The sequence below is a fragment of the Mus musculus genome, chromosome 3 (genome assembly GCF_000001635.26).
Source record: "Mus musculus strain C57BL/6J chromosome 3, GRCm38.p6 C57BL/6J".
In the NCBI taxonomy this organism is placed as follows: domain Eukaryota; kingdom Metazoa; phylum Chordata; class Mammalia; order Rodentia; family Muridae; genus Mus; species Mus musculus.
Window position 1 is genome coordinate 59085184 of NC_000069.6, and position 25042 is coordinate 59110225.

Genomic DNA, 25042 nt, shown 5'->3' on the forward strand with positions numbered 1-25042 from the left:
ACATTCATAAATACATCTTCCTGATACATTCACACAACACACAACACACAATCACACAACACAATGTCATCAGATTCACAGCCATGTACCACACAGTCTAGGAGAACAGGAGTAGACATGAACTCAGGCTGTTGTTCCTGGCAGTTTTGCGTGGGAGTAAGGAATATTATATGGTACTGTCTTAAATGTTCAGTTGGGTACTTTGACAGTGCAGAATTTATTGTACAGTACAGGGCAGAAATGACAGTTCTTTGAAATCAGATGAATTGTTGTGAAGTGTTTTCCTCTATTAGAAATTAAATTCATGTGCTTGGTTGGAGTCACGGAAGGAAAGGCCATACAGAGACTGCCCCACCTAGGGATCCATCTTATCTGTAGATACCAAACTCTGATCGACACTACTGCTGATGCCAAGAACTGCTTGCTGATAGGAGCCTGATATAGCTGTCCTCTGAGAATCTATGCTGGCACCTGACTAATACAGATGCAGATACTCACAGCCAACCATCGGACTGAGTCCAGGGACCCCAATGGAAGAGTTAGGGGTAGAACTGAAGGAGTTGAAGGGGACTGCAACCCGTAGGAAGAACAACAATATCAACTAACTGGACCCCACAGAGCTTCCAGGGATTAAACCACCAACCAAAGAGTATACGTGGATGGGTCCATGGCTCCAGCTACATATATATCAGAGGATTGTCTTATCTGGCATCAATGGGAGAGGGGAGGCCCTTGGTCCTGTGGAGGCTTGATGCCCCAGCATAGGGGGATGCTGGAGAGGTGAGGCAGGAGTGGGTGAGTGGGTGGAGGTGCACCCTCAGGAGAGGCAAAGGGGAGGGAGAATGACATGGGGGGGTTGCAGAGGGGAGATTGGGAAGGAGGATGGCATTTGAAATGTACATAAATAAAATAACCAATAATAAAAACCAGAAATTATATTCACTGTGATAAGTGGTCCTCAGCTATTGGAAATCCCTGTTGCATATTTTGCCTAAGAGGTCAGCTGTTTATAAGAGGTGGCTGATCATCACCTGAGATAATTGTATGGCCACTCTGCTGACTCACTGCTCTTGTGTGTTTTTATCCTATAGAGATGTGGGGAATCAGAAGTCCTAGATGAGAAAGAGTCAATTTCTTCAGCATCTCTTGCAGGATCTAGTTTGCCTGTTTTCCAGAATGTTTTGCTGAGGTTTTTAGATACACAGGCCCCAGCGCTGTGTAAGTAAAGAAGGTGTTTTGCTTTGGGATGTGGGTTTTCCTCTCTCCCCTCTCCTCTGCTCCTCTCTCTCCCTCCCCACATTCTCCCTTTATCATCTAAGCCTTCTCTTCTTTGCATCTTATCTAAAGTTGTTGGTACTGAAGAAAATAGGTTTTACTAAGCAAATGTACTATATATTTTTTCAGTGGGTAAGTTTGCTATATTTACATCAGTGAGGTATTCAAAAACTTTAAAATATAAAAGTTAAGTATCTTCATTCCCTTATATTTGGTGCACTAGTTTCTGTTTTTCTGTGTGTCTCACCCAAACAGAGGGATGCATGTCCTGTGATGTTTAAGTGTGCATTGTGATGATAATATTTTGCTTTCAGAGCTGCCTTCTAACTTTTATACTTAAGGACATGGGGGAAGAAACAGCAATACTCTATAGACCTGTAGCGTACAGGAGCTGATGATGGTATGGGCATGGCTTCACCATTCCCCTTGGGATGTCTTCATCTTCCTAAGCTGATGTCCTCTGACTTTGGTGTTGGGAAGTTGAGAGTCTGTAGAATTAACAACTACCCATTAGGGGTACTGAGAGTGGACATTTTTGAAAAGTTAAAGTGTAAGCAGTGTTAGACTGCTTACCATTGTTGTGAGATATTCTGATGAGATAATATAACAGCATCTTGGGGAATATCTAGAACAACACAAAAGTGGCAGGGTGAAGAGTGATGTAGAGGGGGGATAGGGAAGTTTGTGGAAAAGAGGTAAAATAAGCACACTGGATATACTTGATTATGACTGTCTGGAGCCCGACACTGGATCTTTGGGACAAGCAAGGGGAGGCTCTCCTTTAACTAACTGGAGGCCTAGTGAAAAGCTTTGGGCAGTGGTTCTCAACCTTCTTCGTGCTGCAGCCCTCTAATACAGTTCCTCATGGGTTGAGACCTACAGGTTGAGAACCATTGGCCTTGGGGACAGCAAGTGTCGGAGAGATTCAAGTGGTTTGAATGTTGGAAACAGGAAGATGAGAAGGCAGAGGAGACTTCCCTGATAGCAGAAAGCCAGGTTGGGGAGGGGGGTGGCAGATGACAATCATCTTGGATCATTGGGAAGTGCACATTTGTTCCAGATTTGCTGCCTCTGCTCATTCCCGTTGTTGTTGGGGGGAGAAATGTCTTCTGTCCTTTGCCTCTTCTGGATCACACTTAATGCCTGAGAGATTCTATCAGTTTCCCTGAGAAGGGGCTGCTTACTGTGAGAGAGGAGACTCTTACGTGCAGTGTTCAGGGTACTGAGCACACGGGCTTTTGAATGAATTTGTTTGTTTGTTTTGTTTTGTTTTGTTATTTGTTTTTGCTTTTTTTGTTTTTTGTTTTGTTTTGTTTTGTTTTGTTTTTGTTTTGGTTGATGTTTATGAAAGTGACCCTGCCAGGAATTAACCTTTGTAGATTTTAGCCATGAAGTTTTCTAAACTTGTCCTGAAGGTTTAGATATAAAGCTTTAGAATGTGGCTGCAATACTGAAAATCATAATGTGAGCTACAAAGATGGGTTATGAATTACAGAAAAAAGACCCCTGAGCTGAGTAACTACTGGCCTTGTGTGTGTTCTTATCCTCCTCCTTGTGTTTACATGGGCTGGCATCAGTTACTTTTCTCATTGCCGGGGTGAGAGGCCCGACAAAGGACACTTAAGGCAAGGTTTATTTGCACCAGAGGGCACCAGGTGCTTTGAAGTGAGGCCGCTGCTGCTCATCCTGCACTCTGGAGGCAGAGGGCGCATGCTGAGAATTTAGCCAAATGAATGGTGCTACCCACATTTAGGGTCTTCCCACTCCATTGCAATCTGGAAACTCCCTCACATACATGCACAGAGCTTCTTTTTTTCATGATGGGTCTAAATCTTATCTAGTTTATAGTCAAGACTAGCCACAACAGGATTCCCCACACGGATCCTGCCCACTTCGTATTTAAATTGTTTTGTTATAAAAAACCTACTTGAAATAGTGCACATAGACACCTGGGAGAGGCAGCCCTTTCAGTACAAAGACAGTCACAAATAGTTTTAGTAATGAAAGAGAAGTTTAGCTGTGCTTTGGCTTGCACGTGAGGTTGCACGGTGACTTATTTTCTAGGAAACCACTATCATTCAACTTGAAACTGTGTTTAGTATAAGGGGTCCACATATTTCAGTTAAAACGGTGTGATAAAAGCCTGTCCATCAAGGCTATTGAGAAGGCTCTACAGTTAAGAGCAGTCATTGTTTTGCAGAGGACCAGGTTTGGTTCTCAGCACTTGTTTTCAGTGGCTGGCAGCCACCTGCAGCTCCAGCTCCAGCTCTGGGGCATCCTAAGCCCTCGTCTTCTCACTTGTGAGGGCACCGCATACTCACTCACTGAAAAGAAACTTAACCCGCCTGCCAGTGCTTGACACGTTAGTGCTGCAGCAAATGTCTGATTAAAACTTAAAAAGTAAAGCTTGGCCCGGCGTGGTGGCACACGCCTTTAATCCCAGCACTCCGGAGGCAGAGGCAGGCAGATTTCTGAGTTTGAGGCCAGCCTGGTCTACAAAGCCCAGGACAGCCAGGACTATACAGAGAAACCCTGTCTCAAAAACCAAAACCAACCAACCAAACAAACAAACCTCCCAAAAACAACAACAAAAAAGTAAAGCTTACCAGTGTTTTCCTTTGACACACTATACCTGTATGTAATGAATTCTGTTTGCTCTCATTGTCTCAGTTAGGATTTCTGTTGCTTTAATGAAACACCATGACCCAAAAGCTAGTTGGGGAGGAAATGGTTTGTCCACCTTACACTTTCATATTGCTCTTCATTGCCAAAGGAAGTCAGGACAGGAATTTAAGGAGGGCAGAGACCTGGAGGCAGGAGCTGATGTAAAAGCCATGGAGGGGTGCTGCTTGCTGGCTTGCTTCACATGGACCAAGGACACTAATTAAAAAAAATACCTTACAGATAAATTTTATGGAGGCATTTTTTTTTTTCAATCGAGGCTTTTTCATCTTTGATGACTCTAGCTTTGTGTCAAGTTGACATAAGACCAGTCAGAACTGACCCTTTGTCATCATGACACACAAACACATCACTATTAAACCATAGCTCTTTCTTTCTTATCCCTAAGATCTCCAAAAGTTCCAGTCTTTGTAAATACAAACACATTAAGATTTTAGTCCCTTTGAAATAGCCTCTCTCTTAAAATTTAAAGTCTCTTAACTGTGGGCTCCAGTAAAAGTTAAAAAAAAAATACTTTCTTACTTTAAGAAGGAAAAAAATCATGACTCAGTCATAATCAAACCAACTCCACCCACTCAGTGTCAGGTCTTGATCTTCTGGGTTTCTCCAAAGAGCTTGGGTCACTTCTCCAGCTCTGCCTTCTGTAGTGCACACAGCTTTACTCTAAGCTCCAGCTGGCTCCATACCACTGCTGCTGCCGCTCTTCTTGGTTATCCCATGGTACTGGCATTTCCAAAGTGCTGGGCACTTTCTCCAACAGTCTGTCATAGACTCTCTTCCTGGTGCCAAGACTCCACTTCTTTGCATGACCCCTTCAGTCCTAGGCCTTCAACTGCCACTGAGGCTGCACCTTCACCCATGGCCTCTCCTGGTGTCACATCATAGCATCAGCTATTCCCTGTGACTCCTCCATGCCTTCAAAACCAGTATGACCTGGGTGAATCTTACATATAAAGTCCAACTGCCAACACAAGATACAATTCTTGGCTGCTCCTGGAACACAGCTTTTTATGCTTTCAAGAAACACCTCCCAGATGATTTTACCTCAGTGATGCTGGTCTCTTCTTAACCTTACCTCTAATTTCTTAGCTCCAGCTAATCCGCATCAGTTGACCCAGTAATGCAGAGGTTTCACTTCAGTGGTGCCAATCTCTTGTTAATTTTGGTTGACTCTTCAGCCCCAGCTCACAAGGATTACAGAATCTTAGTTTAAAATAGCAAATCGTCCTGGTAGAGTCTTTAAATTTCCCTCTGAAATTTCACAAGCCAGGCCTCCATCTTCTGCACTGTTTTCAAATTGTTATCTTCTAAACGCCTACAGAACATCCTACTGAGCTCTCAATACTCAATGGCTCTTCTAGCCCAAAGTTCCAAAGTCCTTCCACAGTCCTCCCCTCCCCAAAGGGTCTATCACAGCAATATACCCCCTAGTCCTCATACCAACTTGTCTTAGGGTCTCTCTCTCTCTCTCTCTCCCTCCCTCCCTAAAAGATTTATTTATTTATTATGTGTAAGTACACTGTAGCTGTACTTAAGACACTCCAGGAGAGGGTGTCAGATCTCATTACAGATGGTTGCAAGTCACCATGTGGTTGCTGGGATTTGAACTCAGAACCTTTGGAAGAGCAGTCAGTGCTCTTAACCATTGAGCCATGTCTCCAGCCCCCCAGTAAGGGTTTCTGTTGCTGTGATTAAAAACACCATGAACAAAAAGTAGGTTGGAGAGCAAAAGGTTCATTCAGCTTACACACTGCTCTTCATCGACTTATATTGCTCTTCATCACCAAATGAAGTCAGGCAGGAACTCAAGCAAGGCAGGGATCTGGAAGCAGGAGCTGATGCAGAAGCCATGGAGGGGTAGCACTTACTAACTTGCTTTACATGGCTTGCTCAGCTTGCTTTCTTATAGAACGCAGGACGACCAACCTAGGGATGGCACCACCTATAATGGGCTGGGGCTTTTCCTGGTGATCACTAATTAAGAAAATGTCTTAGAGTGGGAACTTATGGAGGCATTTTCTCAATTGACACTTCTTTCTGATGACTCTGGCTGGTCAGGTTGACACAAAACCAGCCAGTTCACTTTACTGTCTCTCTCTCTCTCACCCCTGTCATCTTTTGTACTTTTCAAAAAGAAATATTGAGTTAAAAAATAGAAAAGGTAGTGAAAATGTACTTAGTCCTTGAATAGTTTTCTTTCTTTTACTATTTCTTTCTTTATTTAGGCCATTCAGAGAATTTCTAATTTAATTTGTTTCTCACCTAGCGGACCCCAACAGTGAATGCGAGAAGGTAGAGTTTGTGAACTTGGTGCTGCTCTTCTGCGAGTTTATCCGCCACGATGTCTTCTCCCATGATGCATATATGTGCACCCTCATCTCTCGAGGAGACTTATCAGTTACTGCCTCCACGGGGCTGCGGTCGCCAGCAGGAGAGAATTCAGATGAACACTATTCCAAGGATCATGATATGAAGATGGAGGTATATATAACCCCAGAGCGATAGCCATACCGCATCCGCCAAGTAAACTCCACTGGGGGAGTCAGTTTCAGATGGGCATTTTAGGGATGGAAAGGCAACTGGGTTTTAGATATTTCTCTCTCTACAACATGTATCTCCCTTCCACTCACAAAGGACATGCAAAATATGTGTTCTAGAATTTTGTGTGGTGTAGTTAATGAAAGGTTAGGACTGATTGAAGTTTTTTTTTTTTTTTTTTTTTTTTTTTTTTTTTTTTTAATGAGATTAAGGTGCTATGCTTTTGGTTTTAGATGTGTGCAGTGTGCAATTTTCTTCTAATTCTGTGCTTTACAAGTGCACTTATTTTCACATCAAACTCCTTTGGCTATTGTTTTAAGGGGCATATCTCCATATATCACTCCATATACTCATAAAGAGAAAGCCCTTATTCTTAATAACACACACTTTCTTGGCAATACTTAGCTCCGTTTCTAAAACAGGGTAGAATTGCTCTTTGCAGCAATTTATGCTGTGGCTATGGCTGTGATTTTCTGATAGGTGCTGATAGTGTAGACATTATTCCAGATATTTAAGATTTCAAGATAAAAAGATTTAGGGAACGGTAAGAAACTGGAAAATGCTGAGAGTCTGTTGGGGCTCAAAATACAGATTTATTTTGGTTGTTTAATATGAGTTTACAGATACCCTCAGGACTTGTTTAAAGTTATGGCTATATTTGTTTTTTTTAAATCATCACAATTTTCTTTTTTATTCTTAGATCTTTAGGCTTCTTGATTTGTTTTTAATTATTATTACTGGAAATAGCCCAGTGAAATAAATCATGGCCAGTTTGTTGTAAATTATGAATCTTTCTGCCCTTCCTTTAAAGCACCATGAAAGTTAAAGCTTTGTTTACTCCAGGGGAAAGAATGTGATTCTTTAAAGCCATACACATCTTCGAGTTTCCTTTAAATTCTTTAAGCAAAATAGACAGGGGTAGCAAAAGGCAGGATGTTGAAAACATCCGTGTTTCGGATTCCATGTCTTGAACTATGGCGTTCACACATGGCTTTCTTCCTCTGGTGATCCCTAGGAGCACAGTGTCATGGCGCGCCTGGGTCTCGGCTCAGGAGCCACTCACATCTTTGATGATGTAGACAAGAGTGACTTTAAAAGTGACCCTGCTTCTGAGTTTCCAGTAGGTCCAACCTTCGATTCTCCGTCCCAGTTAACTCTTCCCACCCCTGCCTGTCGCCCTCTCGTCCTTGCTTGCCTCCCGTATTGGAATGACTCACACTTGTGCTGTCCCTGTCACCGTGACCTGTGGTTGTCACGTTATCCTCACTGTGGGGTTGTATTGCCTCCTCTGTAAAGTGTTACCCTCCCATCCTAGCTGACTGGCTGTGACACTTTTATTTTGGGATCCAGCTGTCTAAGGAGTGTGGGAATGACGTTCCACTGTGGCAGTCTATGCATTGAGTTTCTAAAGAATAGCCTTATGGATAATTTACTTTCCTACTGTCTGACAGTATAATGGGTTTTTTCACGAATCTTGCTATTTATCAAAGCATTGTTTGTACATCTTAAAGCATTTGTCTATGGCTTAATCTTACTGAGTATTGCTAAGCGTGTATTTTTGGAGGAAATGTAACCCTTTGAGGATAACATTTTTAAATTCACTTACATGGCCAGTCCTCCCATGTGGTTTTCATTTTCCCATTTTCTCAAGGGGTGGGGGTGATGGTGGCAGATTTTTCTTTTTTATGATTTCATTTCGTGGACATTCATAACATTTCTGCCTGTCTTTTTCATCAGCTATTTTGTGAGCCTTTTGTTTGAAGCTCTGGTATATGAGGCACTGTGGCTTGATGTTGCTTCCTTTATTTATGATGTTCAACATTTGTTTTACATGACATAGATTTTTTCTCCCATGCCTGGAGAATCCTGTGAGAACATCAACCCTTCCTTGAGCAGAAGACTGTCAGTCAATGGTGAGAAACTGCTAAAGAGAGAAAAACCAAGAGAATTAATTTTCCCATCAAATTACGACCTCCTCCGACACCTGCAGTATGCAACCCACTTTCCTATACCTCTGGTAAGACACGTTTCCATCAGTGTGTACCATGATGATTTTATAAGGCCATCAGTGATTGGCTGTCAGATTATCCACTCGCTGTGCTTATTATAAGCTCATTAGTGAATGGTTGTCTGATTATCCTTGCACTCCTCTGTTTACACATAATGACATGTGAAAACGACGTTTGCTGCATTTGAAGGCTATAATCAGGATTGTACAGGCAGTATACAGCTACAGTGTGAAAAGTTACGGTGTGATATTAGTGACTAATAGGTTTAATAGAGTTTCTTATCTTAATATCCTTTCATCAGAAGGATTTGAGTCACTAAGTAATGTCTAAATGTTTTCTCTACTTTAATTTGAAAGTCATTTGCTGATTAGTTTTTACTTGCCCTGTTTTGACTGTCGGTACTTTTGACATTTAACAAATGAGTAAGAGTTTGGGGGCACAGGGAAGGTAGGATGGTTGTTTATGAATCACAAGTTCTTCTGGCAGTGAAGCAGTTGGGTGAGAACCCCAGTGCCCACGAAAAGGCGAGCTTTCGACATCCGGGGTCCCCTCCATTCTCAAAGGAGTATTGGAGAGAAGGGTCATTGTCACCTACAGGTGGGTTGGATGATGACAGAGGGTGGGGTTGGGATGGGATAGACTTGGGTGTGGTGGGCTGAGACCTGGGATAGCACAGGAAGCAAGCCTGGCAGGAAACTTAGTGCTGAAGGCTTTCGTAGGGAAGTGTTTATCCCAAAGAGAAATGATAATCTTTTACATATTAGTCATGAACATTGGGCTAAAAGCTGGGACATTTTTAACTCCCAGGTAAACTGTTTCCTGCATGCTATATTTTGGATACCGTTAGAAGTTTTGGTCAGTAAGCTGAGTATTTTGTTAGAGCTAAATATAGTGTTATTTTGGAACATCCTCCAAAATGACTCAAACTCACAAAGTCCATATTTTTTTTTGTCTTATGCCAATTACAGACTCCTTTTTGTTTGTGTCCATGAACTAGGCCAAAGCTTTACAAAATTCGTTCTTGTTTATCTCTGAATATTTTTTTACGGTTCTCTGTGTCACCAGTGTTCAATACAACAGAATAATCTGGCAGTTCATTTGTGTTAGCAGAGAGGTTGAACTTATGTATCACAGATGTTTCTGACACATGCGTGGGTTTGTTTTAAAATATGAAATGTAAAATAAAGGAACCTTAAAGCCCAGAGTTTATTCATTACTAATTCTGCAGTATTAGCTTCTTAGTTGTAATAAACATACCGTGGCATAGTCATGTGAGACATTTTTAATAGTAGGGAGATGGGTCCAGGAACTCTGTACAATCTTTGTAGCTTTGTTATATACCAGGAAGCTCTCTGGAGAGCACAAAGCTTACCAAGCAAATATAAAGAGACCAAAGGGGAGGTAGAGCCTGAACAGTGAGTGCTGGAAGACATTGAGAGTTGCATGTGCTGGTCTGTGTAAGCAGCGTTCGCAGTCTGTCGTCTCTGTGTTTCTGGGGTCTGAACAACATCAACAAGTACCAACAACCAGCTTTTCTGTTGGTTTGATCACATGACTGTGCCCACCTCCTTAGAGGAAAGAGCTTGATGATGTCCCTTGACAGTTGTAGGATCTAATTTTTATTGTAACTAGAGACCAAGGAGAGGATGAAGGGATACTTAAGCAAAAATAATAATAGCCATGCATATACTGTGTTCTGCCTGTTTTGATCTGCTCATCAGAAAATACCTTATTTAGGCCACCAACAAGCACAGGTTTTATTGTGTCTGTATCCTACCAACCTGTAACCTGGCGAGAATTTGTCCTGTCAGACTTGTCAATCTCATTGGCATTCCTGTTACTTTCTCTAGAAACTACTGTTAAAAGTTGCTTTTTAAAAAGGCGACAATTGGTCTTCTTTCAGTTATTTACTTCAGACTAAAAATATATTTGTGAACTTACACACAGGGCTTTGAAACACATTCTTCAAGTACAAAAGTAACATATTCTTGGTGTCCAGGGGCACATTCATATTCTCTCTCTCCCTCATTCTTCTCTCCTTCTCCACCTCCTGTGTGTGTGTGTGTGTGTGTGTGTGTGTGTATGTGTAACAGTCTGGCTTGTATCCCTTTTATCTCAGCTGGTGTTACAGGCATTTGCTCCCACATTCATTGCAGGATCACTGTCTCTCATCACCACAGCTATTGCAATGGACTATTTACAAAAAGATTTATTTATTTAATGTGTGTGAATGTGAGTTCCTGCCTGTATATATGTGTACCACGTGCATGCCTGTTGCCATCGGAAGTGAGACAAGGGTGTGGGAACCCAGTTGGATCCTTTCTGTAAGTGGAGTTGAAAGCAGTTGGGAGCCTCCTGATGTGGGGGTGCTAGAGACCGAACCTGGGTCCTCTGCAAGAATAGCAAGTGCTCTTAACTGTTGAGCCATCTCTCTGGTCCATTTCTAACTGTTTTGTATGGGTATTTGTAATACTAAAATTACACACAGAAGAGCTGGGTTTTGTAGCATATGTCTATAATCCCAGAACTTGGGAGGTAGAAGGAGGAAGATCAGGAGTTTGAGGTTATTTTTGGCTATATAGTGAGCTCAAGGCTACAGTGTGCTATAGGAGATTTTGTCTTAAAGAAAGAAAACAGAGAACTAAACCCAAACACAAAGTCCATAATCTCACATGTTAACCACTTTTCCTGTTGTTTTAGTAAGTCTTTTGTTTAAGGCCCTTCCTCGAAACCTGTGTATTTACTGGCAGTTGAGAAGATCTGGTCAGCAATGGGGTGACTTGTACTTTGTACTGCAGATTCATTCTGGTTGGCCTTGTCTCTAGATCTGAGAGTCACCCATGTTTCTAGAATGGCCTACTGTATGAGTCCATGTGTCTATTTTAAGATTCTTAAGCTGATTTTTTTTTATACTTTTGATGTGGATTTTTTACTTCCAAAACAATTTCAGTAGTTAAAGTAATTTAGTAGCTTCCTTATATTGTTAAAAAAAATTCCCATGTATTTGCAAACGCCTCTTAAAATTAATTAGGGATAAGGTCTCACTTTATAGACCTGGGTGGCCTGCAGTTCACTTTGTAGCCCCAGCTAGCCTCAAACTCATAATCTTTCTGCCTCAGCCCCCAGGGTGCTGGAATTAACCAGTGTGACCTCCTGTCCTGGTTACTGTAAACCTTTCATAACAAAAAGTTGTTATTATGTTACCAAAAATTAGATATTAAAAATAGGAGTGTTGAATAGAGAGCATTTAATACCTTTCAAGGCAATAGTTATAAATAAAAATGATGCAGGTATTTTGATGCTTTTATTTTTCTAGGTCACAGAAGACCTTTAAGGTATCGCTGAAGGGCTTCCTGGCAACTTAGATGTAGATTATTTGATATATTTTCATCCAGAAAGTAAATGTTCCAGAAATTGAAGTGAATTTCTGAGTCTTTGCCATGGCTGTCCTCCCCACTTTGATCATTCCAGTTGACCTTGGTTCAATGTGCTTTGTTAGGTAAAGAATGTCAGCATCTGTGAGAGTGCAGGGTTGGCTTGGATTGAAGAAAGGACTTTCTGCATGAACCAGTCCCGTTTGCTAGCTATTGGTGGCTCTTATTCCTAAGCATCTTCTTCTATCTCAGCATCTTCTTTTATTTTTGAAAACTGTGACCAGCTTTATGGTCCAGTCAGGAAGAAGGACTAACGTGCAAAGCCTGCATTTTACACATCATTCTCACTTCTCAATCTTTCTTCCAGAGGCTTGCTCTTTTTAGGTGAGGCGAAAGTCTCGGTGACCTTTAGTCGAAAGGCTTTTGACAGATGATAGTACAGGATTGGATCAAAACACAAATTAGACACCGCCAGCAGCAGTGTGGCCTCTTTGGCTTTGAAGAGTGCGATCCTAGTTGAGCAATCAGATATGACCTCTGTCTGGCTGAGGGTGTATGGGATCCTGACAGCGTGGTAGGGAACAAAGCATATGATGTAACTAGCTGTCACCAAGAGAATGTGGAGCAGAGCTGATTTCACACTTGGATAGTTTGTGTTGTCTCTATTTCTATAGAGTTGTCTGATTGCAAGGAAGTTGGATATCAAAATGATGACTGAGAAATTTAAAAATATTGCCACACAGATGAAGTTTGTTAGCAAATGCCAGTTTCTTCCAAACTCCTTTTTAAACTCCATGCAACCTACATTTGACTTTTCTTTGATGTCCTTGATGGGAATCACCATGTTCGGCACCATGATCAGCAGGACCATGAGCCACACGACAGCTGATATCATTTTGGCAAACCCAGGTTCTTGTATTCGGTATATCTTGCAGCTGTGTATTAACTGAAGACAGCGATCGATGCTGACAAAGGCTAAGAAGATAATAGATAAGTACATATTGATGTAGATGAGGCAGGCTGTCACTTGGCAGTGGAATATCCTTAGCTTCCAGGGTGCCACACCCAAGTCAACAATGATTTTTACTGGTAATGCCAGGGTGAGCAGGAAATCAGCTGTAAGCAAATTAATTAAGTATATGCTGACACATCTGTGATTTGTGGTTTTCTGTATAAAAGCCCACGTGGCAAAACAACTTCCAATAATTCCAATGAGGAAAACTAAATAAAAAAAATAGGTAAATGGTTCCAGATCTCTGTAAACCGGACAGAACGTTGAACTGTTTGTCATCTTCAGGGAGAAGGTCAAGTTCAATAATTAAAAAAAAAAAAAAACAACAAAACCAAAACAAAACAAAAAAAAACCCCTCAAGGCTCTGTTAAAAAAAAGCATAAGGAAGATGTTAGTAACTAAAATCAGAAAATATTTCTTAGAATCACTTATACGCAAAAGTATCACCGTCTTCCTTGTCTTTAGGGAGAGTTTCACTGGGGAGTGGGAGCATCCTAGATTATGAGAAGTCAGGTTCTCTACTGTCTGACTCCTATGACTTCCAGGAAATGCCATGGAAGTGTTCTTTTAGGAAGGGATGTTTTTGACCTTGCGGTCTGCGTTGTGTCGCTCTCTGTTACTGGTTGAGGGAGACATTTCTTTGCGGAGGAGGTGAGTGACCAGAGGTTCTAGGAAGTGGAGAGAGGAAGGTCCTGTGGTTTTGTCTGAAAAAGATTTCAGCGTGGCTTTCTGCTTTTCTTTTTATAGCCTTCGTTCGTTATGCTGCAAGAACCTAGGCTGATGGTAGGGAAGAAAAGACAGCAAAGTGCAGAAAGGTTTACGCCGTTATCTTAGACGTGGGCCCTCTGTTGTGAATCTTGTTAGTATATTATTCAGTGAAAAGAATTGAAGGGTCAGACCCTGGTTCTGAATTGATGCCCGGGACCTCTGTCATCATGTAACAATTTATAATGTTATAGACCCGTGAAGGCCGCTGTCGTGTCTGGTGAACACTATAAATGAACATTAAAGATTCTATTTAACTGTCATATTTCATATTGAGTACCCATGTAATATTTTTTGTTACATTATACTTGGGGTGTTAATGAAAATACTTTCTTGTGTTTCTTTTTACTGTTTAAATTCATCTAGTAGAGAAACTTGTTGAACATAATGGCTGTACCTATTTCTATGAAAGTGCTTTTGAGTAGTTTTATGAAAGTGTCTTTTAAAAGCTTCAAGAACATGACCCTATATTTATTGGTTACAGTGTCTTCCAGAAAAGGGTCAATTCCATCTGTGTTAAAACATGTAACTTTACTGGACCTGGCGGAACTCATTTGTAATGCCAGCACTCAGGAGAAACACTAGTTTAAGATCACTCTTTGCTAAATTGCAATGTTAGCCTGGTATATACTTGAGACCTTGTTTCAATCCAAAACAAAACAAAACAAAACAAAACAAAACAAAACAAAATCCCCTTCTAACTTGGACAGTAGAGAACCACCATAATTGAACCTGATCGTGGCCATAAGATCTCATCATGGTTCTTCCAGGTGGAGCACACCAGCTTGGCTTGTAAGCTCTAGTTAAACCATGCTCCCTCTGGAGTGGCCTGTTCCAACCCCTCTCCATGTGTAGGGCCACAGTGGTACTTTGTGCTGTCCGTCTTGATGTGGCAACCCCTTTTCATATTAAACAATACTCTTTTGTTTTAAAGGCAGGGTCAAAAATACCACTTACAGAATGCAAATCTATATGGAATTTCCTGAAAAATCCAGAAACCAGATAGTATAGAATCTGGGCTTCTCAAGCTTTAATGTTTTATCAGGGTTCCAGGACATTGAAAGTTTGCTGACAGTGAAATGGCTCAGCAGTCATAAAATCCTTCTTAAATCAAACAGCTTCTGAAGTCTTATTAAGCTTTAACTTTTCAAAATACTTACTGTATGTCTCTTTAAATTTTTATGTATTGTTATCATGCACGTTCATGCTGTATGGCTGCGAGTGTGCTTCTGTGTGCATGTGGAGGTCAGTGGACAGCTCGTGGAGTCAGTTTTCTCCTTTCTGACTGCTGGGATGGAACTCAGGTCTACTTACGCCCCTAATTTACACATTCAGTGGCTGAATGTGTTTCATGGCCGTGCTGTGTTTATCTTGAAGTGATACAAGGTGTGAACTTAAGTATATTAGAGGTTACAAGCTCTTCCCTTTCCCCCCGAAGTCTCAGGGTACTTGGGGTCCACGGATATTGTTATTCTGTACTAACCTTAATGAAAATTGTAAAGCACTTACCATTTATGTTTGTTGACTACACATTTTTGTTTAAAGAAAGACATTTTTTTTTTGTGTCCTGTTGGGTGGTTATTCTAATCTTCAGTCCACTTAAGCATGTGGTAGAATTTTAGAAGCGTGGCACTTTAATGTTAGATATGTTCTTTATCAATGACTATTTACCAGTTCTCAAATCAATTGAGGCTGCAAAGTGCTCTGGATTTCTGTAGCCTTTACCCTTCTCTGTTTTTCTGAGTCTTGTCTATTGACCTGTGGGCCTGAAGGAGACCCTTCATGTCTGAATGCCACTTCAGGCTTCTCTGACTTCCTTATAGGCGTTTCAGATGTTATATAGTGTCAGTAAAATAGTTATTTGTTTCTGTGAGTGCTGGATTGCCTGAATAATTATATGGCAAACTCTCATTTTATTGGTACAGATTATAGTAAAGAAAAATATTATAATAGCTTGTCAAGATTGGCATTCTCTGTAATTAGAACTGACCATCTGTTGCAGAGTGGAGTAACTTACAGTGGGTTACAGTGTAACCACTCATTCAGTAATGCGGAAGAGTTTGAGTGCTCTGCACTTGCTTTTATTAAATTGTGTCTAGAACGCCAGGAAAAATAGTTCCTCAAAACCTTGCATATATTGATGAGAGGCAAAATTGTACTATAGTAGCATCCCATGCTCTCTGTCATAAATCTGAAATCTAAGAGCTTGATAAACATTGTGACAACAATATCCATACAAAGTAGGTGTGCTTGGCAGTACTCCAGCAAAATGAAGAACAGACTTTAAATATCTCTATGGTCCTTTCTCATAGATTGCTTATTCCTTGGGGTGTAAAACTTAACTAAACTAAATGAAAACTTAGAAGGTTTTCCATGGGAGTCATTTTTGACATGTTTTGAAATTTGCTAATGTCGGACTGGTAGAGGAAAGTCTGGTTAAGATCTACTGGGGAGATATAACATGGCCTTGCTTATCATCAATCTAGCTAGAAAACAGTAGCTCGTTACCCTTGCCTGAGTTATTAGTCTAATTTGAACTGTAGTTTTTAAAAGACAGATGAGACCAAAGAAAGCAGGAAGTGCTGTTAGAAGCCCACAGATCAGATCTAATTACAGTTTGTTTAATAGTGGTTGCCCTACCACTCCAAAGCCTTGGGACTTTTGACTCTTTCTCTTGCAACACTGAAAATCCTGACATTGGTTTCTATGAGGAAAAAAAATGGAATGAGCTCATTGAAAAGGACGTACCTGGCTGTGTCTTCTCTGGCCTGAGAAGGCCAGGGTCCTGGCTGTCTTTTCTGGCCTAAGCAGGCCTGGGTCCAGGTTGTACCTGGCTGTGTCGTCTCTGGCCTGAGAAGGCCTGGGTCCTGGCTGTCTTCTCTGGCCTGAGTAGGCCCAGGTCCAGGTCTTCAGAGAATCAGGAGCTATTTAGTTACCCACAGTGACAGCAGTTCCATTTTGCAGGGTCGCCTGCTGAACTAAGAATTTCCTTTCCTTCTTGTGTGGTTTTAAAATGCTAGAGATTGACGTAGATGAAACTGTGGTTTGCAAATGGTCTAAACTGTATGAAAGTCTCCTGAGGAAGTTTTTGTAAGAAAACAATTTCATCTGTCTAAGTAACTCAAATTTGTCAGTTACTGTTTTAGGAAAAAGAATTTTAAATTATCCATGATAACGTCTTGCCTCATGTATCTTTTTTTTTTTTAAAGTAAAAGTACCACATACTGTTCTGTTTCATAATAGTTTTTTAAAAAAATAGTGTTAAACTCTTGAAACTGGTATTGAGTTTATGAATTAAAGACAGTAAGGTACCTAAGCAGATAGTTTTTTAGTTACTGATATCAGTACTTCAGAGGTACAATTATTAAGTAATATTGTTGCAGCTTGTATTTATTTAAGGTATTTGTTGATTGAAAAATAACACAACCACATTGTGGCTGGCAGACACCTGTAGCCCCAGCATTTGGGAGGCTGAGTCAGGGTGATAGCCACAAATCTGAGGCAGCCTGGGCTCCATGGTGAATGTAAAACCAGTCTAGGCTATCTTGTGAGGCCATCTGGAAATTAACACCGTATAGAGTCTGGTATGGTATAGTTACCTTTTTGTTGTTCATGATAGAAAAACATTTTTCTACATTTATTATTTTGTATGTATGCATGTGAGGTACATGTGTGTCAGAGCGTGTTTGTGGAGTTCATATGACAGCACTGAGGAATCGGTTCCCCTTCCACCATACAGGGTTATACTCAAGTTGTCAGGCATGGTGGCCAGCACGTTTCAATCCGTTGAGCCAGCTTGACAGCTCCAGTTTAGAAACAAAATCTTGAAATAAAATAAAAGAACACCGTTAGAAGAACAGAGAGATAACCGCTGTTCCCTTTCTTGGTTTATGGATTTAAGCTTTATTTCTGCGTTTACATGAACCACATAAATGTGACTGTACAGGTGATTAGAGATTTTCCTTCACAGATATGCTACATGTAATCCGGGGAGGTGGCACAGCAGGTTAGAGCACTTGCCATACAAGTCTGATAAACCAAATTCAATCCCTAGAGCGTGGGGAGCGAGAGGAGAGACTCACTGTATGAACTTGGCCTTTGACTGGCACTTGTGTACCATGACACACACATATTCACACTCACATACACATAATCCTAATATTACACTTCTAAGTGTTAAGGAACACATGTCACCTGCTTTCCATGTTATGAGACTGAAAACAATCAGAAAGTATTTCTCGTCTTGACATAAACAGCTTGATAAGTTGGGGCATTTATTTAGCAACTTGTACCTTATATCACATGATTATTCTCCTACAATAAAAACAATTTAAGTGGTGTTTAAATGGAGCCCAGCTCTGAAGTAGCATGCCTGACAGCTTGCTAGTCTGAAGAAGAAGTTTTGCCTCATTAGTGATTGATTTTGTTTTGTTTTTTTTATTTATCTTTCATTGGTAAGACTGGATTCCCACTACCCACTGCCCCTTTCCTTTCGGAGTTACCAGAGATCAAAGCCTTGATGGTAGGTAAGGGCAAGACTGGCTTTTATGAAAGTGAATATGACCTTCTAGCCCAAACAGATTTTGAAGAGTGATACTATGCTGGCACATACTTAATTTGTAACTGCCACACTGTGGCCTCTGTAGGAGAGACATTTGCATGAAATAAAGTGTGTGTCCATTAGAGAGAAAGAGAATTTAGGGGTGGAGTTGGTTGCAAGTTGGTTGATGAATAGACTTAGTGTGATACGAAGGAGAATGGGGAGAGGATGTTTCTGGTGAGGTTTTACTTCGTTTGGGATAAGCTTTTTAATCTTTCACTTTATTTTGAGCAGGCTTTTATCTATTGGCTTCCTTGCTTCTTCCCTTTAGGTTTAGATGAACAAAGCCTGCAAGCAGCTAAGTGTTGTTACAACTCGAGGGAGGACCACCATTTACGTGTGGGTTGTCAGATGTGAGCGAGCTGAAGTGCCCTGAATCTTTTTCTATCCCTGCACCTTCATTTCTAGGGCAGTGATAACTCATCTGTTTGGTTTTTGTGTGTGTGTGTGTTTATGAGATAGGATCTTGCCATATAAACCCACGGTGGTCTCAGACTGACAGGAATCCTCCTACATGAGCCTCCCCACTGCTAAGATCGCAGGTATGTGTCACCGTGCCTGTCAGGAGCTGACTTGGTTATAGTAAAACTAAATTTTGTTTTCTTTTTTGTTTGTTTGTTTTGTTTTGTTTTGAGACATGGTCTCATTATACAGCCCAGCTGGCTTTAAGCTTCAGATCCTCCTGCCTCAGCACTGTGAGTTTGGGATTACTGGTTAACCTGCATTCTCATCTAGAGGATACGTTCTCACAGCTGGGTTGTTGGAAGAATACTTTTTCCTCCATTGCCCTTTTACTTAAAAAATTCTTAATTTTTGAGTATTTCATGCATGGGCACTGTATCTATATCATCTGAACTCCCCCCCCCCCAATCTCCCTGTTGTAACTCCTCCTGTGTTCCCATGCATCTGTAATTCATGCCTTTGTCTTTAATAATTATTTGACACACACGTGTATCATCAGCTTAGCCCCCTGAATCCATCTGGTGTTGCTTGTAAATGTACATTTTAAAGCCGATTGCTTTGGATTAGAATTTGTCAGGAAGCTCACCCCCTGGGAACACCAAGATTTCCTCCTGAAGCAGTCACCAATGGCCGGTATTTCTTTATCTGTTGGGGGGGGACTGGTGAGATTTTCCCCAGCCACACTGATATGGCAACTAGTGGTGTCACTGTGAGTACAGCTTCCTTGTCATATGTCAAGGACACCATCCCCCAGCAGATGTCCTGGGCCTCTGGTGCTTATCATCTCTCCACCTCCTTTTCTGAGCTGCTGCTCCCTGGGCCTTAGCGTTGTGGTTGTGTCATAGACGTGTAAACTGGGGCTGCCCACTCCACAGTCTGTTAACTCTGTGAATTTTGACCAATTGTGGATTTCTTTGATAAGGTCTCTCTCTCTCCCCCTCTCTCCACTGCGAAAAGAAGCTTCTTGGATGGGGGATGAGTATGGCATTCATCTCTGGAGATAAGGAGGAGTATTTATCATAAAGGTAGGGATTATACTGCTTTATGAAAGTAGCAGTCATAGTAGGTTCTCCTCTGGAGTCCATGGCCTCACCACCAAGGCACAATCGCCTAGGTCTATAATACCATGCACCACGATTTCCTCCTCTAGAGTTAGCTTTAAATCCCGCTAGAAAGCTTTGTTTAAACTTCTCTAGGATACGAGTGCGACCACTTCACCCCGAGCGTGTTTTGCCCTGCTGGCCAAGCTGTGGTTTGTAGGCATCGCAGTAGCATAAGCCTGCTGATTGTGTTTTCCCTTGGCAGCTTGCTTAGCATCTTAGGATTCTTCAGCAACCCAGGAAGGGGGCTTCCAGGTCAGGCCCAGCTCAGTTGCTGCAACCTGTTTCTTAAGTGTGGTGTCTCCAGTTATAGGGTCTTATGTTCAAGTTCTAGGACACAACCCAGGGCAAAGGCAATCACCTATATCGTTTGGGCATTTCTTTCCCTCTAACAAACAGCTAGAGGGGAGGTCTCCCTTGCCTGACCCTGGAGTTTTTGTTAGATAGTCCATGGCTCCTGGGGAGAGCATTATCACCCTAAATACTGTATGTGTATGCTATATGTGTGTGTATGTAAATACACACACACACACACACACACACACACACACACACACATACACACACACACGTATGCATTTTTAATTAGATATAAGATTGTTTCCTGTGGCTTTTTAAAAAGCATCCTTAGTGTTACATGTCTCTAGTCCTTCCTGTCCTCTCTGTTTATATATATATATGTATATGTATATGTATATGTATATGTATATGTATATGTATATGTATATGTATATGTATATGTACCTGTATGCCTACCTCCCTCTTTGAGTTTTTCCCTTCTTGGTACCTACCCACATCCCCTCTAGACCTCTGAATATTAAGTGTTTTACTGCACAAGTTTCATTTTAGTTGGCAGGAGCTCCTTCTATCTCATTAAGGATAATTTTTTTCAGATTGTATTCTGGTATTGTTCCAGGAAGTTCATGTCATCACTAACCCACGATCTCAGAAGCCCAAGTCGGAAGAAATAGGGTAAAGTTATCATGGCAACACTTGTAAAGATGATATTTCAGCTACTTCATGTATATTTTTATATATGCTGATTTGCCCTACAAAGTTAGGAAATATTTTGTGGTCCATTCCACTATCATTAAAAAATTAGTCAACACAATTGGCAGATAATAGTATTTTTTTTAATTAAAAAATAATATTTGGGGGAAATTTGTGAATCCTCTATCTGCACCATTTCTGTTCCTTTCCCAATTCCTCTTATGTCTTCTTTTCCTTTCAAAGTCACAACCTCTTATTTTTAAATTGTTTACATATGTATATACAAGCTATTGAGTCTGGCCTTGCTGGAGTGTGCACATGTCTATATCTAACCACTTGGGATTGGACAACTTCTATGGGAGCGTGTTCCTGGGAGAAATTGATTCTCCCTCTCAGAGGCCATTGGACCTGTAGCTCTTCATTTAGGGGTGGGGCTTTATGGGGTTCCCTTGACTACACTTGAGTGTCAGCTGACAGCGCCAATTATGTTGGTTTTATGCAAACAACCATACTGTTTAGAGTTCGTAGGTGCATTTCCCCAGTCATGTCTAGGTGATACAATCTAGCAGCAGGTCTCCTGGTCCTGTGGCTCCTATATTCCTTTTGCCCCGCTCTTCCAAGGTGTTCACTGCAGATGTATCAGTCCTTATTCTTTGCATTTTGACCAGCTGTGGATCTGTGCAGTAGTCTCCATCTGTTGCAATAAATGGATGGGCAAGCAAATATAAATAAATAAGTGAATTAGCAAATAGCTTCTGTAATGGAAGGCTAGGAACTATACTTATCTGTGGGTTTAGGGGTATGCGTTTAGAATGCTGTTAGAAATTCTAATTGTTTAGGGAAATGATAGTAGTTTTCCATTTAGTTTGTATGACCTTTCCAGACATGGGTAGTTGTTGGTCAGATTTATAATAGCAGGCATGAAATCCTTCCCATTGAGAGCACCTTAAGTTTCAACGATTGTTTATCTCCAAGATAGAAGTACCAACATTACACCATTGTGGATATGTTGCTACTCCAGTCATTGCTGTGTTTTGTGCATTTTACAGCTAGGAAGGATTATGAATTACGTCCTCTGGGGAGATGAGAGCCAATCTTAGGAAAGGAGGCTTCCAGCTCAGTTACTAGCAGGATCGCTGCAAGTCTTGTATCTCAAGTAGTGCTCTCTACAGCAACAGGATCTTTCAGCTTTTCTTTAAATAAATTATTTTAGTTATTTACATCACAAATGTTGTCGTCCCCCCCCAGTTCCCCCTCCCAGAGTTCTTGGCCCCATCCTCTCTGAGAGGGTGCACCCACCACCCCCATGCATCCCCCTTCCCTGGGGCATCAAATGTCTACAGGATTAGGCACATCCTCTCCTACTGAGGCCAGACAAGGAAGTCCTCTGCTACATATGTACTGGGGGGCCTCAGACCAGCCTGTGTATGCTCTTTGGTTGGTGGCTTAGTCCCTGGGACCTTCCAGGGGTTCAGGTTAGTTGAGACTATTGGCCTTCCTGTGGGGTTGCTGTCCCCTAACTCTTCCATAGGGGGCCTGGAGCTCAGTCCAATGGTTGGCTGTGAGTATCAGCATCAGTCTCAGCCAGTTGCTGGTAGAGCCTCTCAGAGGACAGGCCTGCTAGGCTCTGCAAGCACAACGCGCCTTTTAGCATTCTCTACAACAGAGATAGTCCAAAGGGTCAAGGGAAAGAGAAGAGAGACACAAGGATCGGTCCAATTGGTATCTGTAACTGTTGGCCAATCTCAGTTAAACAGGAATGGTTTATTGAATTCACACCCCAAAACTGATTGAGTAGGGCAACAGCTCAAAACTGTGCTCTGGACCTTTCTCGGGGCCAGCTTGTAAAGGCTAAAACAGCAAAACCGGGGCTGGTGAGTTGGCTCAGGGGGTAAGAGCACTGACTGCTCATCCAAAGGTCCTGAGTTCAAATCCCAGCAACCACATGGTGGCTCATAATCACCCGTAATGAGATCTGACACCCCCTCTTCTGGTGTGTCTGAAGTCAGCTACAGTGTACTTATGTATAATAATAAATAAATCTTTTAAAAAAAGAATACTTGCTGCTTTAAAACAAACAAACAAAAACAGCAAAGCCACAATGAGCTCATACACAGGTGCTGGAAATGCTGCCCAGTGGTCGGCCCTGGCTCAAGCTATTTTAGACCTAAGAGTTAATATTGACCTTTAATTTGATGGGTCCTATATAAAGCTTATGGCTATGGAATGTCTTAAGATTAACAAACCTCATAACATACAGAACATAACAAGATATGTGGTCAGCATGACTCTGGTCTGAGTCAAGTTATTTTTCTGTGTCCGTTACAACAGCAATATGAAATAGCTGGTGGGCATAGAATAAAATGGCTACAGCTATGCTGGGGGGCAGGGGCAGGCTTCCGCATTAACCTCAGGAAGAATGACTTTTCCATACAGATAACAATCTGCTATTCAGAGGAACCCTGGGCTGAAGAGATGATCCTTAAGCGGACATATTTGCATAATTGTGGGGAATCAGAACACTGAAAATCTCCTCTCAGTGGAGTTATAAGAAATAGGGCCTTTCTCATGTATAGGTATAAAAATCACTAAAGCAATAGTCTCCTACTCTGTAAAGAAATGGTGAGCTGCTGCCTCCTCATGTCTGGAGTGTGTGACAGGAAATAAGCATCTAAACAGGAGCCCAACTTCAAGAGAAACCATAGTGAATGCTAATGGCAACAGAACGTAATCACATGCCTGCCTTGGTTACATTCTGCCTATGAGTCTTCTTGCCGCTTGGACCTTCTATACCATGCTCAGTTTTTCTGGTTTTGTTTTACTGCTCTTTATTTCCATTTGAAAACTCTTCTAGGACGAAACTACCATTTAAAATCCTTTCACATCTTAAAGCCTTTTTCTTTAACTTTCTTTACCAGAAATGAATAATGTATGTATGTATGTATGTATGTATGTATGTATGTATGTATGTATGCATGTGTTGGGGTGCTGGATGTGGGGAAATAAAGGGGTGGGAGAGACCCATGTTCTACCAGAGCTTGGGGAGACTGCCTCAGGAATCCACAGAACCATCTTGGGACTGGTGTCAGGGCCGTGTTAGGCCACTGGATCCCACACTAGGGTGTGGGGAAGGCACAGTCTTAGTTTTGACTCTCTGGCACCACAGACTGCTGAATACCATGGAAGAGTCAGCTCTGAGGTATCTGGGCCGCACTGAGGCCAAAGATGACAGGTTCTCAGTCTTGGACATCCCAGATGCTGCTGGATGTCACAGAAGAGCTGAGAACAAAGTGGGGACCCTGGGGGTGGCTTTGTCAGCCCTGGGTTGCCTAAGGGAGAAGGGGCAGAGGGAGAAGGTGCTGGGTGGTTCCTGTAAGGACGAGAGTCCTTGGTCTAGTCTGGCAGCTGGAAGTGCTGGGAAGCCTTCCTGCAGGAGATTAGATGCGGGTTTTTAGGGGAAGGCCTATTCTAATGCTCTAGCACAGAGAGTCTCAATGAGTGGAGAGTCTCAATGAGCAGAGACGGACCATGATTTTAGAGCTTTTCTGTAGAAAAGTAGAATGAGAGAGAGAGAGACAGAGAGAGAGAGAGAGAGAGAGAGAGACAGAGAGAGAGAGAGAGAGAGAGAAGGAGGAGGAGGAGGAGGAGGAGGAGGAGGAGGAGGAGGAGGAGGAGGAGGAGGAGGAGGAGGAGGAGGAAGAAGAAGAAGAAGAAGAAGAAGAAGAAGAAGAAGAAGAAGAAGAAGAAGAAGAAGAAGAAGAAGAAGAAGAAGAAAAAGAAAGAAAGAAAGAAAGAAAAGGAGGAGGAGGAGAAGGAGGAGGAGAAGGCAGCAACAGAGGATGACCATGGAGGGAGGGGGAAAGGGAGGGGTAGAAGGAGGGTAAGAGGTGAGAGTAAAAGAGGTAAGAGCTTAAGAAAGAGAGGAGGGGCCAAGCAGCCCCTTTTATAGTGGGCTGGGCTACCTTGTTGTTGCCAGGTAACTGTGGGGCGGAGCACACCTGGCTGTTGCTGGGTAACTGTGGGGGTGGAGTCCAGACAGCCTAAGTGACTGTGACTGATGGCCACAGAATTGTGGAGCTGGGGCCTTGTGTCAGGACCTATGTCTGGGAGCATGGCGAATGGACCTTTCGTCCCTTACAGATTAATCTGTTGGGTCTCTGGGGTTTAAACCTAGCTCAACCAGAAAACAGGCTGCTTTTCATGGTCCCATATGCATGCATGTATGTATCTATCTA

At 41.9% G+C, this 25042-nt stretch overlaps 2 protein-coding genes across 17 annotated transcripts in view; one reads left to right on the top strand and one right to left on the bottom strand.

Annotated features, from left to right (window-relative positions):
- The window catches only part of Med12l (mediator complex subunit 12-like), a 313028-nt gene that overhangs the window by 79765 nt on the left and 208221 nt on the right, over nucleotides 1-25042 (top strand). For 13 of the 16 annotated variants that reach the window (XR_003954333.1, XR_375531.4, XM_030252646.1 and 10 more), the window contains 4 exons: nucleotides 1092-1218; nucleotides 6224-6438; nucleotides 7511-7615; nucleotides 8336-8512. Coding sequence is in view for 14 of the 16 variants with exons in the window: in XM_030252646.1 (XP_030108506.1) it covers nucleotides 1092-1218; nucleotides 6224-6438; nucleotides 7511-7615; nucleotides 8336-8512 (624 nt within the window). In the remaining 2 variants the exon portion in view is untranslated. The remainder of the gene's footprint in view (nucleotides 1-1091; nucleotides 1219-6223; nucleotides 6439-7510; nucleotides 7616-8335; nucleotides 8513-25042) is intronic. The other 3 variants (XM_006501588.4, XM_030252649.1, XM_030252648.1) reach the window with 1 other exon arrangement.
- Nucleotides 11265-16638, bottom strand: Gpr171 (G protein-coupled receptor 171). The gene is made up of 2 exons (NM_173398.3): nucleotides 16404-16638; nucleotides 11265-13254 (listed from the first exon to the last, which is right to left on the bottom strand). Exon 2 carries the CDS (start codon nucleotides 13167-13169, stop codon nucleotides 12210-12212), a length of 960 nt encoding a protein of 319 aa, NP_775574.1. The 5' UTR covers nucleotides 13170-13254; nucleotides 16404-16638; the 3' UTR covers nucleotides 11265-12209.

Bases quoted from the DNA above. Each gene is read 5' to 3' on its own strand.
- Gpr171 (NM_173398.3), bottom strand. From the start codon at position 13,169: ATGACAAACAGTTCAACGTTCTGTCCGGTTTACAGAGATCTGGAACCA.